Below are 14,204 nucleotides of genomic sequence, written 5' to 3'. Positions count from 1 at the left end.
TATCTGTGAGGGATGCGGAGGTTAAGTACCCCGTTCAAAGAATTCCAAGACAATGTTTCTGCCAAATAAAGAAATTCCTCGTGCAGACTGACATTTAATTAAGAGTTGAGCGTCGTGAGTTTACAGTTATTAGTGTTCGTGGGTAGGAGCAAATTAATAATTAAATTATCTAACTTTGGGAAGTTTTTTGTGGAAAGTGGCAAAGTTGGATAACTATCTAATAAAAAAGCGTCACGTTCGGGGCGATATTACGTTTAATAGCTTTAAAATAAATCAAGATGCTGAAGATCTTTACGTGGGACTACGGTGATGGGGGGAAAGCCATTGATCCACGGAACGGCCGAAGAAATTTTATGTGCTTGATGGAATCGGAGAATAGTTTGGTTGTTTGAAGAGAAACTGTAATTGCCGGAAATCTTAAAGATAAAAAATTGGAGGCGAATATCAAAGAAAATCTTTTACTGTCATTTTTACTCTATGTGGATGAGGATTGTTTTTTGATCTCGTTTTCATTAAAACGATATAATTTTCACCGATTAGTATGAAATTTCAACATTCGCTCCGCACTCTGGTATCTGCCACAGGACTTTCCCCTTTTGCTCTGTTTTACCTTAAGCGATGCTACAATGGAGAACTATGTGCGATTACAATTGGTCGGTTTCAATGGCTCCTAAACAAACGAATTTACTTTTCCGTTCGCGGCGACGATTAAGTTTCTCGCGGTCGGCTCGCCATGTTATAATAACTCTCAGCTCGAGTTCGCCTTCGTTAATCTCAACGGGATTCCTAACCAAACATCGGCGTGCTATAATACGATTTAAAGACAATCGTCCGGTTATTGCATCTAATCGACTTGGGGTTGAAGCAAACGAAAGTAATCCCACGTCTGATGTCGAAGTTTGTATAAATGAATAAGACCAGCGAACAGTAAGATAAATGTATATTGCTAGTGACAAGTGTTATGATAAATAAGAATGATAAGAATAGAATATTATGTGACCGTGCGGTCGAGATAGTTGAATGTTAGTTACGAATTGAGAATTGTGAATTGAATGTGTATGAATGAGTTAAGAATTAAGAATGAATGCTACCCTGTGTTCCAAGGTGGGGGTGGCTCTGGCTCCCACCCTTACGGGTGGGGAGGGGTGAAACAGGTCCCCGCCAGAGGCTCTAACATAACCCCCCGCCTTGAAACAATTACATTGTTTTAAGACCAGAAATAAACTATATGGAATATTAGAATGATAAATACAAATGAAATTACATGAATGGGATGGATATTGTTACAGAAAGCAATGAACATGAAGAAACGCATTAAACTTAAAAAAAAAGATATCTAAGACAAATTACATGTGTACAATATCAGTGAATACACAATATTTACAATAGACCTAAAAGTAAATTTACAACAATTATAACGTACCGAATCAATGAATAATACGAGGAGTGAATAATATGGCGAATGGATATAACAATATAAATATGAATTAATGTACATAATACAATAAACCAACAAGGAGATGCTAATAACAAATTGACAAGATGTATGCAATATGGTTAAATAGAATGATAATGCATGCGATTGCGAAATTATCTTTTGCACTTCACCGACACTACACACCCCACCACTTCCTTTCCAAAATGATGTTGGAGGGCCGCGTCCTAACCTCCACTGTAGACGCGGAAATTTCTCCTCCTTCACGAGGACCCATCTTGCCATTCCTGGAACGTTGGAAGATGGCCTTTGCCACCCTAACCTGCCTTTCAGTGTGGTCAAATATTCGAGATACCACGACTTCCAGAAGTGTTGATGGTAAGCGTGGATGAGGTGCCAAGGGATGGCCTGTTGATGGGAACGACGGCGTGGTCTTTTCCTGAGGGACCAGTTGATGGCTGGCCGAAAGAGGCACTGGCCAGGTATAAATGCGACCAAATTATTGCGGTCGCTGGACAGAGGCTTCGAAAGGCGCGAATTCAGGACGGCTTTAACCCTGACAGTGAGCGCATACACGCCCTCGCCCTCAAGATGGTTTTTATCAGTAATTTCGTTATACTTCCGGCTATTCATATTTAAACTTTTTGAACTAAGATTTAAACGGTCAGCAACCACGCAGAGTTTAGTGGCAGAAATGTAAAGATTTAAAACATAATTGTGTTGCAGGTAAATGGAATTATTTAACGAATTTTCGTTAAGTACCTTCAGGTGCACAAGGTCTAGGTACTTCCTTTGAGAGACAATAAAACCCTCGTTATGTTTATGATCACGTCCCTCTGCTAACAATAATAGTTGGAGAGCGAGTTCTGGGGAATTTCCTAATTTAGGTAGATTTTCGAAATAAGGGACTGTGGAATGGCCCAACCTTTTCTCGACTGATAATAGCCAGTTTGGGTGCATTTCTGCAAAATTCTCTAATTGCGGCTGATTTTTCGAAAAGGGGTGTTTGACCATGAAATAGCCATCGGGTGAATGGCCTGTGGTAGTATACTGAAAAGGGGTTGCACAAAGATCGCTTTTAAACCCTTTGCTTAATGACCTGCTTCCGGTTTTGACGGTTTCAACTTCCAAAAACCGAGAAATAATTTGGGCTGAACTAATTTTGTGATGATGGGAAGTATTGTTTTTTAAATACGCAAAATTGCCGCTAAGAATCAACCTCAGCGCGGTATTTTGAAGCACCGGTGGGTTTTTACTGAAATGACTTATTATTTTGGGTATGGCATTTTCGGAATGTTTTTTCTTGTCGAGTATTACTACGTTTGACGTATTGTCTTTAATATTCGAGTCTACGGATTTACATAAACATTGCGATCTACATTTAAATTGATTACAAACTAACAATAAGTCACAGTTTTTCGAATTAACTGTAAGACTTTTTACTTTGTCTAGTGCGGTAGATGACTCTGCATTAGAAGTTTTATCTAAATTAATTTGAGATACGCCTTCGGACTTGTAACAATCATTAACAGGATGATTTTTATCTTCATTCGGTGTTGAATTTGGAAATTTTGAACGATTTGATATTATACTAGGAGTTTTTGAAATAACGGAATCAAGAGGGGATTTTTTACCAATAGTGAAACTCAATTTACGTAGAGCATTGAAATGGGTTTTGTGAATTTTGATGGGTTCTCCATTTCTTAATTTGTGTACCTTTAAAGGCTTTAAATTTTGACAAGTTTTTTCCAGATCCGTGGTTGGTACGTTAGTGTTTATCTTACATGAATTCGAGAAAGTACACAATGGATTAGTTTTTTCAATGAGAACATTATATAATTCGGATATTTTTTGAATATAATTTAGCACGTCTCGGATATTATAAATTATAGGCTTGATCGTTTCCGTGTTACTCGTGTCATTCGGGACTACCATTGTTTCGGATTTTTGCTGAACTACCAGCATTTGTAATTCTGAATAAATTCGCTGTACGTCTTCATATCGACGCTTTAAGTGGCCTCTTTTTTGATGATTTGCAACATTTGATATAAAATTAGAATGTGAATCTATTTCGCTGAGAAGAATTGAAAATTTAACAAAAGTATTGTCTTGGATTACCACCATCTTGAGTACGAGAATAATGTATTACACCAACCAAACAGAATTAAAGCTTACCTGGAATCCTGGATTCCTGGATAGAATTATCTTGGCTGACGCTGAATGATACTTGAGGATTTTGCACAGCACTCGCGGTCGTCACCGATAGTTGAACACTGCGCGGATGATTTCTGGGTGATGTTTTGATAACTACTTTGCTGAATTCCAGCCGATGAATGATATGTTGAGAATTACACTTATCACTACCACTGTTATTCTGTCGCTAACCCGGCTCGAAGGACCATGTCGAAGTTTGTATAAATGAATAAGACCAGCGAACAGTAAGATAAATGTATATTGCTAGTGACAAGTGTTATGATAAATAAGAATGATAAGAATAGAATATTATGTGACCGTGCGGTCGAGATAGTTGAATGTTAGTTACGAATTGAGAATTGTGAATTGAATGTGTATGAATGAGTTAAGAATTAAGAATGAATGCTACCCTGTGTTCCAAGGTGGGGGTGGCTCTGGCTCCCACCCTTACGGGTGGGGAGGGGTGAAACAGGTCCCCGCCAGAGGCTCTAACATCTGACTTAATCGCTAATTGGTACAATTTAAACCCCGCCATCCGTCTTAATTTCCACAAACATTTCGCCAAATTAACCCCCTTATATTCAGGCAGCGAAGGGTGAATTTTGTGAATAGTTGAGTTCTTGTTATAATCACGAACGTCTCTGGAGATGGGCGCGTCTCCACCATTCATACACGTACACAATCATTAGCGGAATGCAGCCGCCTCCACGGCGAATAAAGATTTATTTTGCTCAATTATCGAGAGGAAATGAAATGAGAAACCCTTTGAGACACGCATCCATTGTGTTCTTGGAATATTAATACCGTAACTCCGCGACCTATTAGTGCTAAATCATTCGGATGTGGTTGACGAGAAAATGCCATAACGGAGACATACGAACTTGTAAAGCTATTGCCGAGACGAAGTCACTCTTTGTTGCATCAATATCGAGTAATCGCGAGGGGTTTTTACCCCGGGCTTTCGGAGCGATTATGCAAGTGCAAACTACCGCACTGCGCTAATTCTGGTTAACCTGAGCTTTATTTGCATGGGTGCCGCAAGGATAATGCCACACTCTAGACCGTCTAGATCGTCCTTTTTAATTCGGTGCGGGCAAAGTTTACGCTAGATCGCGTTTTACCATAAATTGCGTTTATCGAATTTGCAACAAACTACCAGAAAAGCAATTAAACTTTATTAATTGCAATACACCAGTCGTTACTGTGGCTGAGTCGGCGATATCGCAACGGTTCTTTCTTCTTTTCGCTTTTAATTAAAAATTCGACTAATTAGAAGCCGGATTAAATTAATTTCGTAATTAGTTAATGCAACGACGGGACGGATTTTTAATTAGGATGACAGGACGAAGGGCCTCGCGGAGTTGGGCAGGGGTGCATTCGAGATTCACGGTTGATTACTCAACCGATTTTCGGAGTTTCTAATTGGACACTTTCGCTGAAACAAAAGCACGATAAAAATTGCGTTACGACGTGTAGAATAAATCGAACGGGGCGTTCGCTAGTTTCGAACTGTTGGAAACAATCCAGTGGGGTTTATTTTGAGGCGACCAGTTTCTTAGTAAAAATTATCGCAAAACAAGAACGATAAGAACATTAAGAGCGAACAAAGTTCGTCCGTTCACGCAACGATAACCGCACATTGTTGGCTGGTAAAGTTTTCTTTCAACATTTGAATCCGTAGGAACTTGGTCCGACACACATATCACAAGAGTCCAACTTGTACGAGTCGTACAAAAGTCACACACAGCATTGGAGCGTTTGTAAAGTTCTCGAGCTCGAAAAGCATGATTTACGCCACATTTATATTTCTTCAATAATCGACGTAGACAGATGAGATTTCCACAGCATTCTTGACCTGATTATTCGCGTCCAAATCGTTAAATTCGAGCAATTTATTTCGTTCCACTTACCTAAATTTTCAGGGGAAGAAGAGTGCCGTCCGTCTGTCGCAGAAATTTAATATTTTTCTAGCGATATTGTTGTGAATGATAATAAACGTACATAAACTCGTCTGTTATTCTTCCATTTGTTCTCGACGTCGCGTTTCGAAACGGGGGTCAATTTGCGTTAAAATTTTCCCTCGACGACTATAGGTACGCGTACGGCGAATTTATAGTCGACATCTGTTGCTTTTACGATAAACCTAAACATAAATCGACGCAATTTTCCCTCACCCGACCGTCGAAGATAATATGAAAACTTTCCTAATTACAGAAGTTCGCATCTTATCTTATTGTTAAGTAGTAAATAGCTTTTTTGATTTGTTTCGCAAACCGCTCACCGTTGCTATTCTGTTCCAGACGCCTACGGCCGCCCCGTCGCCATGCACCATGTGTCGTAAGCAGAAACTCCAAACCGACCATCCAGCTTAAGAATCTGTCATGGAGAACGACACCTTCTACAGCACCGCCACGACGCAGATCGCAAAACCCAACCAAGAATGGACCCATTACCTGATCGTGGTCCTGAAAGCGACCATCATGGGCTCCATCATCATCGTTTCGATCTTCGGAAACCTGCTCGTCATCGTGTCCGTGATGCGACACCGTAAACTCCGCATCATCACCAACTACTACGTCATCTCCTTGGCGTTCGCCGACATGCTGGTCGCCATGTTCGCGATGACATTCAACTTCAGCGTGCAGATCTTCGACGAGTGGCTGTTCGGTTACTTCATGTGCGACGTGTGGAACTCCTTGGACGTATACTTTTCCACGGTCTCGATCTTGCATCTGTGTTGCATCAGCGTGGACCGCTACATCGCCATCGTGAAGCCGCTCAGGTACGCCCTCAGCATGACGAAGACAGTGGTGGCGTTTATGCTGCTAGTGTCGTGGATAAGTCCGGCCTTCCTCAGCTTTCTCCCCATCTTCATGGGATGGTACGCCACGGAGGAGCACCTCAAGAGCCGGTCTGAGCACCCGGAGATGTGCGAATTCAAAGTGAACAAGCTGTACGCGATCGTGAGCAGCAGCATGTCCTTCTGGATTCCGTGCACCATCATGATCTACATGTACCTGGCCATCTTCCGCGAGGCCAACAAGCAAGAAAAAGACATGTACAATCGGCACGGGGCGGCCCTGCTGCTCCACCAGAACAACACCAACGGCGACATGTTATCGAATTCCGGGGGTTCGTCGAAGACGCTCACCCTCCACGAGATCAACCAAGACCTGCACCACACTCCGACGAAGGAGCGAAACATCAACAAGATGAAGAGGGAACACAAGGCGGCGCGGACCTTGAGCATCATCATGGGCACTTTCATCTTGTGCTGGTTGCCGTTCTTCCTGTGGTACGTCTCGATCTCGTTGTGCACGACGTGCGAGTGTTCGGATACTGTCGTCGGCATCCTGTTCTGGATCGGTTACTTCAACTCGACGTTGAATCCGCTGATTTACGCCTACTTCAACAAGGACTTCAGGGAGGCGTTCAAGAATACGTTGCAGTGCGCTTTTTGTAGTTTGTGCCGCCGTCCGCCGTCCGATTTAGACAGGTTTGACATACGAAGGCCGTCGATAAGGTATGACGATAGAACTAGAAGCATCTATTCGGAAACTTACTTAAAACACATTGATAGGAGGAGGAGTTCGGAGTTTGGATCGAGTCTCTGAGTAGACCTAACTAGCAGCAGACTCACGACCACTAGTTTCTAGTCTGCTGCTAGTCCGATTTTCATGGTGCTGCATAGTTGTTGGGTTAATTGTAAGTCGAGTGCGAGAAACGTGATAGAGTGTGTGATACTTCTTCTAGTTTAGTAGCTACTAATCCTTGTACATAATGCCAAACAGAACGAGTTCTTTTTTATATTTATTTTTTAGTAGTCTCTACGATCTTAAATGGATGTGTAATTGTACGAGTTCTTTTGTAAAGGATATTTTTACCGAATTGAAGACTTAATTTAAGACTGCTGATCATTTTTGCGAAATACTCCAATGAAGAAACAATTTTTCTACATTTAGAATTAATTCATATTCGTAAAAATTAGAAGTAAATGTTTTTCGATGTGTAAACATTTGTGTAAATGTGGAGATTTTTTCAAACTATCAAACCAAATTGTAGCGATATACAATCATAATTTAGACTTTTAAAGAATGTGCAATTAAATTAGATTATTAATATTAGCGAAGATCGACCAATCGTGAATTTGAAGAAGCAATAAATTTTGAAATGAACCTACAGGAAGGTCTACATCGAAGAGAATCACTCTGATTATTTTTTAAGTCGGGTTAAAACGCACATACAAGTATAAATATTTTTCTGTATTGTCTTCCCCTACAGTATCAGTGTTCAAATAAAACTATCGACTTGTTGAGAATCGATGTCAAGAATAAATGTTCCATGTACAAAACAAAAAAAATGAAAAAAACACTTAAAGACGATTTTGTTGATTGAGTGCTTGCATACCAAAAACTTTAGTTTTTTAAGTATTTTGTACATAGTCTCTTTTACTTAAAATATATTTATTGTTTGTTGACATTTTCCAAGTTTAGTTTGTACATTTGTAAAGATGCTTCCGACGTAAACTGACAATTTGCTTTTGACAAACAGGACAGAATTCAATAAAATAACATTAATATTTTCGCTGTGTGTACTTTATTTGCCACCCACGTAATCTCTGCCGATTTCATACCCCGCGGAACTTTTGCCAACTTTTAATACGGTCCAAAGTTATGTATTTTCAAGTTTATTCACGAAAAAAACCCTCTTTGATCGGAGGTGGATCGTATCGCCGTAAGTAACTTACTTTAACGGACCAAGTTCATGACTAATTTCTCGTACGGTTAAAGTTAACGACCAAGTTTAATTTCGTGTGCCGGCTAACATTAGCGTCGGAAAGTCGCATTTCCTACACTAAGAATATTCGAAACAGAATTTGGATTCAACTAAGCCGAGTTCGATCTAGTCTAGATCCACTAGCTTATAGTTTTACAACTAACTTGGGTTTAATGTATTCGCGCAATATGTAACTTAATCCCTTTCCGATTCGAATTTTTTCGAAACAATGCTCAGATGGATTAAACGAATTCAGGGCTTTCCCGCATTTGTTATTAAAAATTAAATCCATCTCTTATTTGCGATACAGAGCATTAATCCACTCCATGATACGAGCTCGCACAGGACGTAATTCTCCCCCGTGATCGATAAAACCAGGTAAGTACAGTTTATTTTATGGAGAAAATCTCAATAGAAATAACCTCTCCGAGTAGGTACGCCTTCGCTCTAAGAAGTCAGCTTAAATGTAACGACGATGCAAGCCGTAAGCGAAAATAACGAAACGAGATTCTCCCGTTTTTAACAAAGTTACTTCGTTCCCTTCCCAGGTGAACTGCACATGTTGCGCGATATTAAATTTTCAATAATTAATTCAGCTGGACTTTTTATTAAAACGCTTGCCTTAAATGCCGTAAATGAGTCCGGGCCGTTTAACCGTTTAAAAATGACACCGAGGCCGTTTTAAGTGTAATTTATTACAACGAGACGGCATCAGACCAATTCCAGAACAATAAGCGGAATGTGAATCGTCATTATGATAAATGGGACGAATTCCTCTCGTTCTTCGTCATTTGTCCAATTAATCGTTCTCATCAAAAAACGAAATTCTTAGTACGTGCGGTAAAAATAACGACGTTTAGCCGAAATCGTCCCCCGAAGGATTATCCCAGGGAGGAATCGAGGGAGGACTTGGCTTCGGCCCAAATAATCCCTGGATTATATAAGGGATGAGACGTATTTAACCTCGAAAATGCGAACGAGGTTGCAAAAAACCTAATCCGGTGTTGTTCCACTTCGATTGCATCTCAACCGAAAAATACGTTACGTTTTGGAATTGCTCATCCTTTTACCGGTGTGACGTTTAAACGCCCGTAAATTGACACTTTGGAGCGTGAGAGCGAACCTTTATCCTTTTCAATCTCGAAAGGCTGACAGTGTAATACTGACGCGGTCCCATATCGAATTTCCCGATGACACTCTGCAATTACTCGAAGCACCGCGATCTTCGGGATTCAAATTTTCAGCTCTGCGGCGAGTAAAGACATACCTTTCTTTAAATTATCCAGCGCCTCTGAGAGCTCCCATCCCATTTTATCGCATATTTTTTTAAAGCCTTCGTAAATCGACACCCTCCACACCTCCGCTATCCTTTCCAATCTTCGAAAAGCTGACAATATAATATTGACACGGTCGCTCTCCAATTTCCTCGACGTGAGTGACACCGTGGTCCAGGCCTTGTTCGAATCCTGCAGGATTACAGCAAAAAAGGATCTCGCGCCTCAGACACGACCGCACAAAGCAATTAGCGACGAAAAAATCCCTGATTGTTGCTATTTATGGTGTTAGCGAAAAACATCAAAGCTCCTTTGAAGAATCACCGCCTGTGGATTTTTTAGCTCTGCCGAGAAATGGAGTCGAGATGTTTCAAACAACAAGGGTGCGATTTGTACGGTTTTGTGGGTTCCATTGCGGCGGAGGCAGAAAATATGGAAATTGTATTTTTATATAAACAAATGGGTGTTGGCGATGGCGAGGCAATAGCGCGTTCGGAGATTTATGTTAAGTCCGGATGTTGAACGATGGGGAATTAAACATTATTTTATAAAATAGCGTATCCTACTTGTTTCGATGCTGAAGCGGGAGAGGTAAACAGCTCATTAAACTAGTTTTAATAAGCAAAGTTTTTTGCGAAATATTCAAGTTAATTAATTGTGAATGCTTGTTACCAGCACTGCTTGATTTTCCTGGAAATTTCCGACATTTTCAACTGTAATTCTAGACTTGATGGAGATCCAAGTCCCTGTACCGTATACAGGACGAATTTAGCAATTCAACACAAACAGTTGATATCTCAAAACGAATTTGGCATAATAGAGCGAAATGAGTTTGATTATGATGAACTTTTGAAAGGAAGTGGTATGATATTATCTGAAGCCATGGTATTTTCTGCCTTTTACTGCAAACCCGACAAGAAGACTTGCGACTTTTAATTCATTACGGTAAAAATCTCTAGTCTGCTCCCCTTAATAAAACTGGGTGTCAGTGCAGCTGCAGCCGCTCTTTCGCCGGATCATTATTGCCCGTCTCACTTGACCTTTCTTCTCGCCCCTCTAGCTCCTCGCACCCCATTTTTCAGCCGCCCTCTAGATTGTTCAAGTTAAATTAAATTTTATTGTTGTCCGTGATTAATTTCGATTTAAATTTGATAATTAAGGTCGTAAATCGCATTAGTTTACCAACAAAGTTAACATGAGGGGTGCTCTCCATCGTGATCGTTCATTTTAATGACTCCTCGCCCTGGGAACGAGCTCTTAAATGTATAACAAATTGCATAAGTTATTTACAAAAGGCACTAGACCTAGTGTATGATTTATGAGCGTAAACTGAACCCTCATTACCGCGTAGTTTTGATAAGACGCTAAAATACTCGGTTCGTGCGTCCGAATATAATCAGAGGGGTGACGTCGGCCCCACCGCCCGAATTGTTCGCTTTTTCCCTCACGATAAATTCCTTCGAATTTATAAAACTTCCAAGCAAATCCTCTTTAAGACTCAAAGCCAGAGCGCGAATTCTGGAGTAATTAAAGCCGATTTAAAACCGATTCCGGTGGAGAAGACTCAATAAATTATGAAAGTGTAGACGCGCCAATCCGTTAATTATAATTAACAACTCCGATACAATAAGTACCGCATTTCTTTCACCCTTTGTGTGCGGGAAGCCGAGAGGACCTATTCTAAAGTCAAATATTTGCTGCTCTCTTTCAATATTGATCAGAACGGAGCGATGATTGGACCGGGGATAAGTAATTTTTCCCAGCTCCTCAAGCTTTTACGCGTCATTCAGAGCTCTGTATTAGTATTTTTGAAATGACTGATATCAGACAAAAATTTAATTTGTTGGACGAATCTCGATTCAACACAACACAAACATCCCTTGATTGCTAATATTCTCCTGAAAGAACGACTTTTTGCGAAAATCATCTCTCGTTTAATAAATATTTGCACTTAAGGTTTTTTTGTATTCTAAAACAATAAAAAAAATATGAGAAATTTCGTTTTATGTTCCGCAATATCAGACTTTCGTTAAACCGATGTTAATAAAGTGAACGAGGGGAAGCTTTACACAGTCATTTTATTAGTGTGCGTTCCATAAATTCAACTCTGTAACGACTATATTATGAACTTTTCTAAATTTTCATCTAACGTCACGTTAAAGAAACAACTTTATCAAAACCGACTCGCATTGCAGGTAGTTTTACACGCGTTCTTACTGGCTTAGTTTCTTGCTCGAAATTAAATCCTGCTGGAAGGAACATCGGGTGGTAACATGAAAATATCAAGGTGTGGTAGAATTCGTTGGAAATCTTATTGCTGAGTTTAATTAAACCACTAGAAATAGAATATAGTCGTCTAGGCTAAACCATATTTCGTGTGAAAAACTGGTTTTAAATGGACGCATTTGTCGTTTGATGCATGGCCGTTAATAATTATGGATGGCTTGGATTATCATCAATAGGCTTTTCAATGGACAATTAACTAATTGGTTCGAACATGAATTTACATTGTGAACTCAACAATTTTGCAAAAATAATATGCTCAAAACGAAATTCTTGTGTGATATTCTTGACCGAATATTGTAATATTTTAGAGATTTTATGCAGAGGCCATAAATTTTAAAGCTGAAAAGAGCTAATTAAAGAGTTAAATTGAATTATGCGACGGCGAAGTAAATATTTCGGACAGTTTGGAATGTTGCCTAACAATCAGTGTAGTAAATTAGTGTACTTACGCTTACCAAATATAATCTTTTCCAAAAATTATGAATAAGTAGGTTACATTTTCTATGTAAAAAAAGGCAATTAATATGTTGACATAATTATAAGTAAGTTGAAGACAAGTTTACGTTGGGAAAATGGAAGAAGTACCGGGCATTATGTCGTGATTTTTATTTAAAAAAAAAAAATACTCAGAATAAGATATATGTCTTGTAGTTAATGTAACATTAATGTCAGTAAAAAACTTAATGGAGATTCTAAAAAGGAAACAATTTAAAATTGTTTTCGTTATTCCTCAAATAAAATGAATCATAAGATAGTGAGTAGGAGATCGTTATGTGAAGACTGACCTAACGATGACTTTTGCCCGATAGTATATGTATAAAAAACAATAATAAACAGTGCATGAATTCGTAATAAAAATGATCATATCAATTAAATTGGTGCAAAAGACAAAAAACGCAAACTTTTGGTAAGTAGGTATTATGTTTGTTGTGACGTCAATGATTAGCTCTTCCATAAAAAATTTTATTCTCGATGTGGCATTCTAAGTAAGTTAATTCCAGTTTTTGCAGCGATTCTCGTGTTATTTAAAAACATGCAAAAAATTATTACGATTCAATAATTTAGGCGTCAAATTTTAAAACACCTGACTCCGTCGTTTTAGCCGCGGGTTATTTTTATCTTAATCCGCACTAATTACGGTTCCGCGGCAAATTAGCCGAAGTACGTCAATACAATCCCACTCCAAATTTTGATCAGACATTGTCTAATTAAAACAAACGACTTATCAAATATTAATGGCCCGTTCATAAATAATTGCATATAAAATGACTCCGAGCAAAAACCGGTTGATATTTAAACCAACATCAATTTCCGCAGCTCTTTGTGCCTAACCTTTCCAAACAATAAAAACACACAGTTTCCCGGACCACCTGTCTTCTCCCTTTTCCGAAACCCCAAAACAACCACTTTCCCCCGATTTAAACATTCCACTAGCCCTAAAACACGTCCATAAATTAAAACCCTTCAAAATTCCTCTCCCCCAACCGAAATAACAAAACCGCAGCGCAATTGGCACGCGTAATTAATTTTTAACCCGATTAAGGCACCCTTCTCCCAATTTGCATAATAAATTCTCGCTATCATACCAAGGGCAGATTAAATGCCCTCCTTTTTCCTTCACAAGCCGTCCCTTAATTGCAAGGTTATGGCATGCAAGGCCGCGGCTCGCGTGACCGCCAAATCTTCGCCACCAACGGCTATTTATTTATACTTTACACGGTGGGCTTTATGTCGGGTTTTATCCCGTTTACGCTCGAGGAAATCAATAGTTTTTTTTAGAAGTTTATATTTTGGCGTTTTTGTTTTAATTTTCCAGCGGCACTCCTGAACGAAAGTACCATAACAGAATTATTTCGACGAATGTCTAATTTCACATTTTGCCGACATTTCTCTATTCAGATTTCCCGTTTCTGTTTGAATCCAAATAACACATTTTGTACATAACATACTGAACTGAAACTAAAAAGAACAGATTAGCAGTGCGCAGAGCAGCCTAAATTCTATTAATTGTGTTTCAAATGATTTCGCAAAAATGTTAGTCGTTTCGATTAAAAAGAATGTGAGTTATTCCAACTGTTCAGAAATTATATATAAATTTGTAAACGTTATCAGCAAACTGAACACAAATTCCGCTTGAGTTCTTTTATTGAAAATAAATATCTGTACGATTGTGGAAATAAAAAATAAACAATGCAAGGTCGAAGTGGCAATTATTTAGCTCGATGAGTTGTTTAAAGACA

The 14,204-nt window shown here is 39.2% G+C and overlaps 1 protein-coding gene across 5 annotated transcripts in view; it reads left to right on the top strand.

Annotated features, from left to right (window-relative positions):
- The window catches only part of LOC135136330 (octopamine receptor beta-2R-like), a 31,011-nt gene extending 22,806 nt beyond the window's left edge, over positions 1-8,205 (top strand). For 4 of the 5 annotated variants that reach the window (XM_064065559.1, XM_064065561.1, XM_064065558.1 and 1 more), the window contains one exon: positions 5,929-8,205. In XM_064065559.1, coding sequence (XP_063921629.1) covers positions 6,010-7,242 — 1,233 coding nt within the window. In that variant the 5' untranslated portion in view covers positions 5,929-6,009 and the 3' untranslated portion in view covers positions 7,243-8,205. The remainder of the gene's footprint in view (positions 1-5,928) is intronic. The other variant, XM_064065562.1, reaches the window with a different exon arrangement.
- Positions 8,206-14,204: the final 5,999 nt, after the last annotated feature.

The sequence above is a fragment of the Zophobas morio genome, unplaced genomic scaffold (genome assembly GCF_036711695.1).
Source record: "Zophobas morio isolate AGI-343-1 ecotype UQ-CSIRO unplaced genomic scaffold, CSIRO_AGI_Zmor_V1 ptg000026l, whole genome shotgun sequence".
Classification (NCBI taxonomy): Eukaryota; Metazoa; Arthropoda; class Insecta; order Coleoptera; family Tenebrionidae; genus Zophobas; species Zophobas morio.
This window is presented reverse-complemented; position numbering and strand designations above follow the sequence as displayed.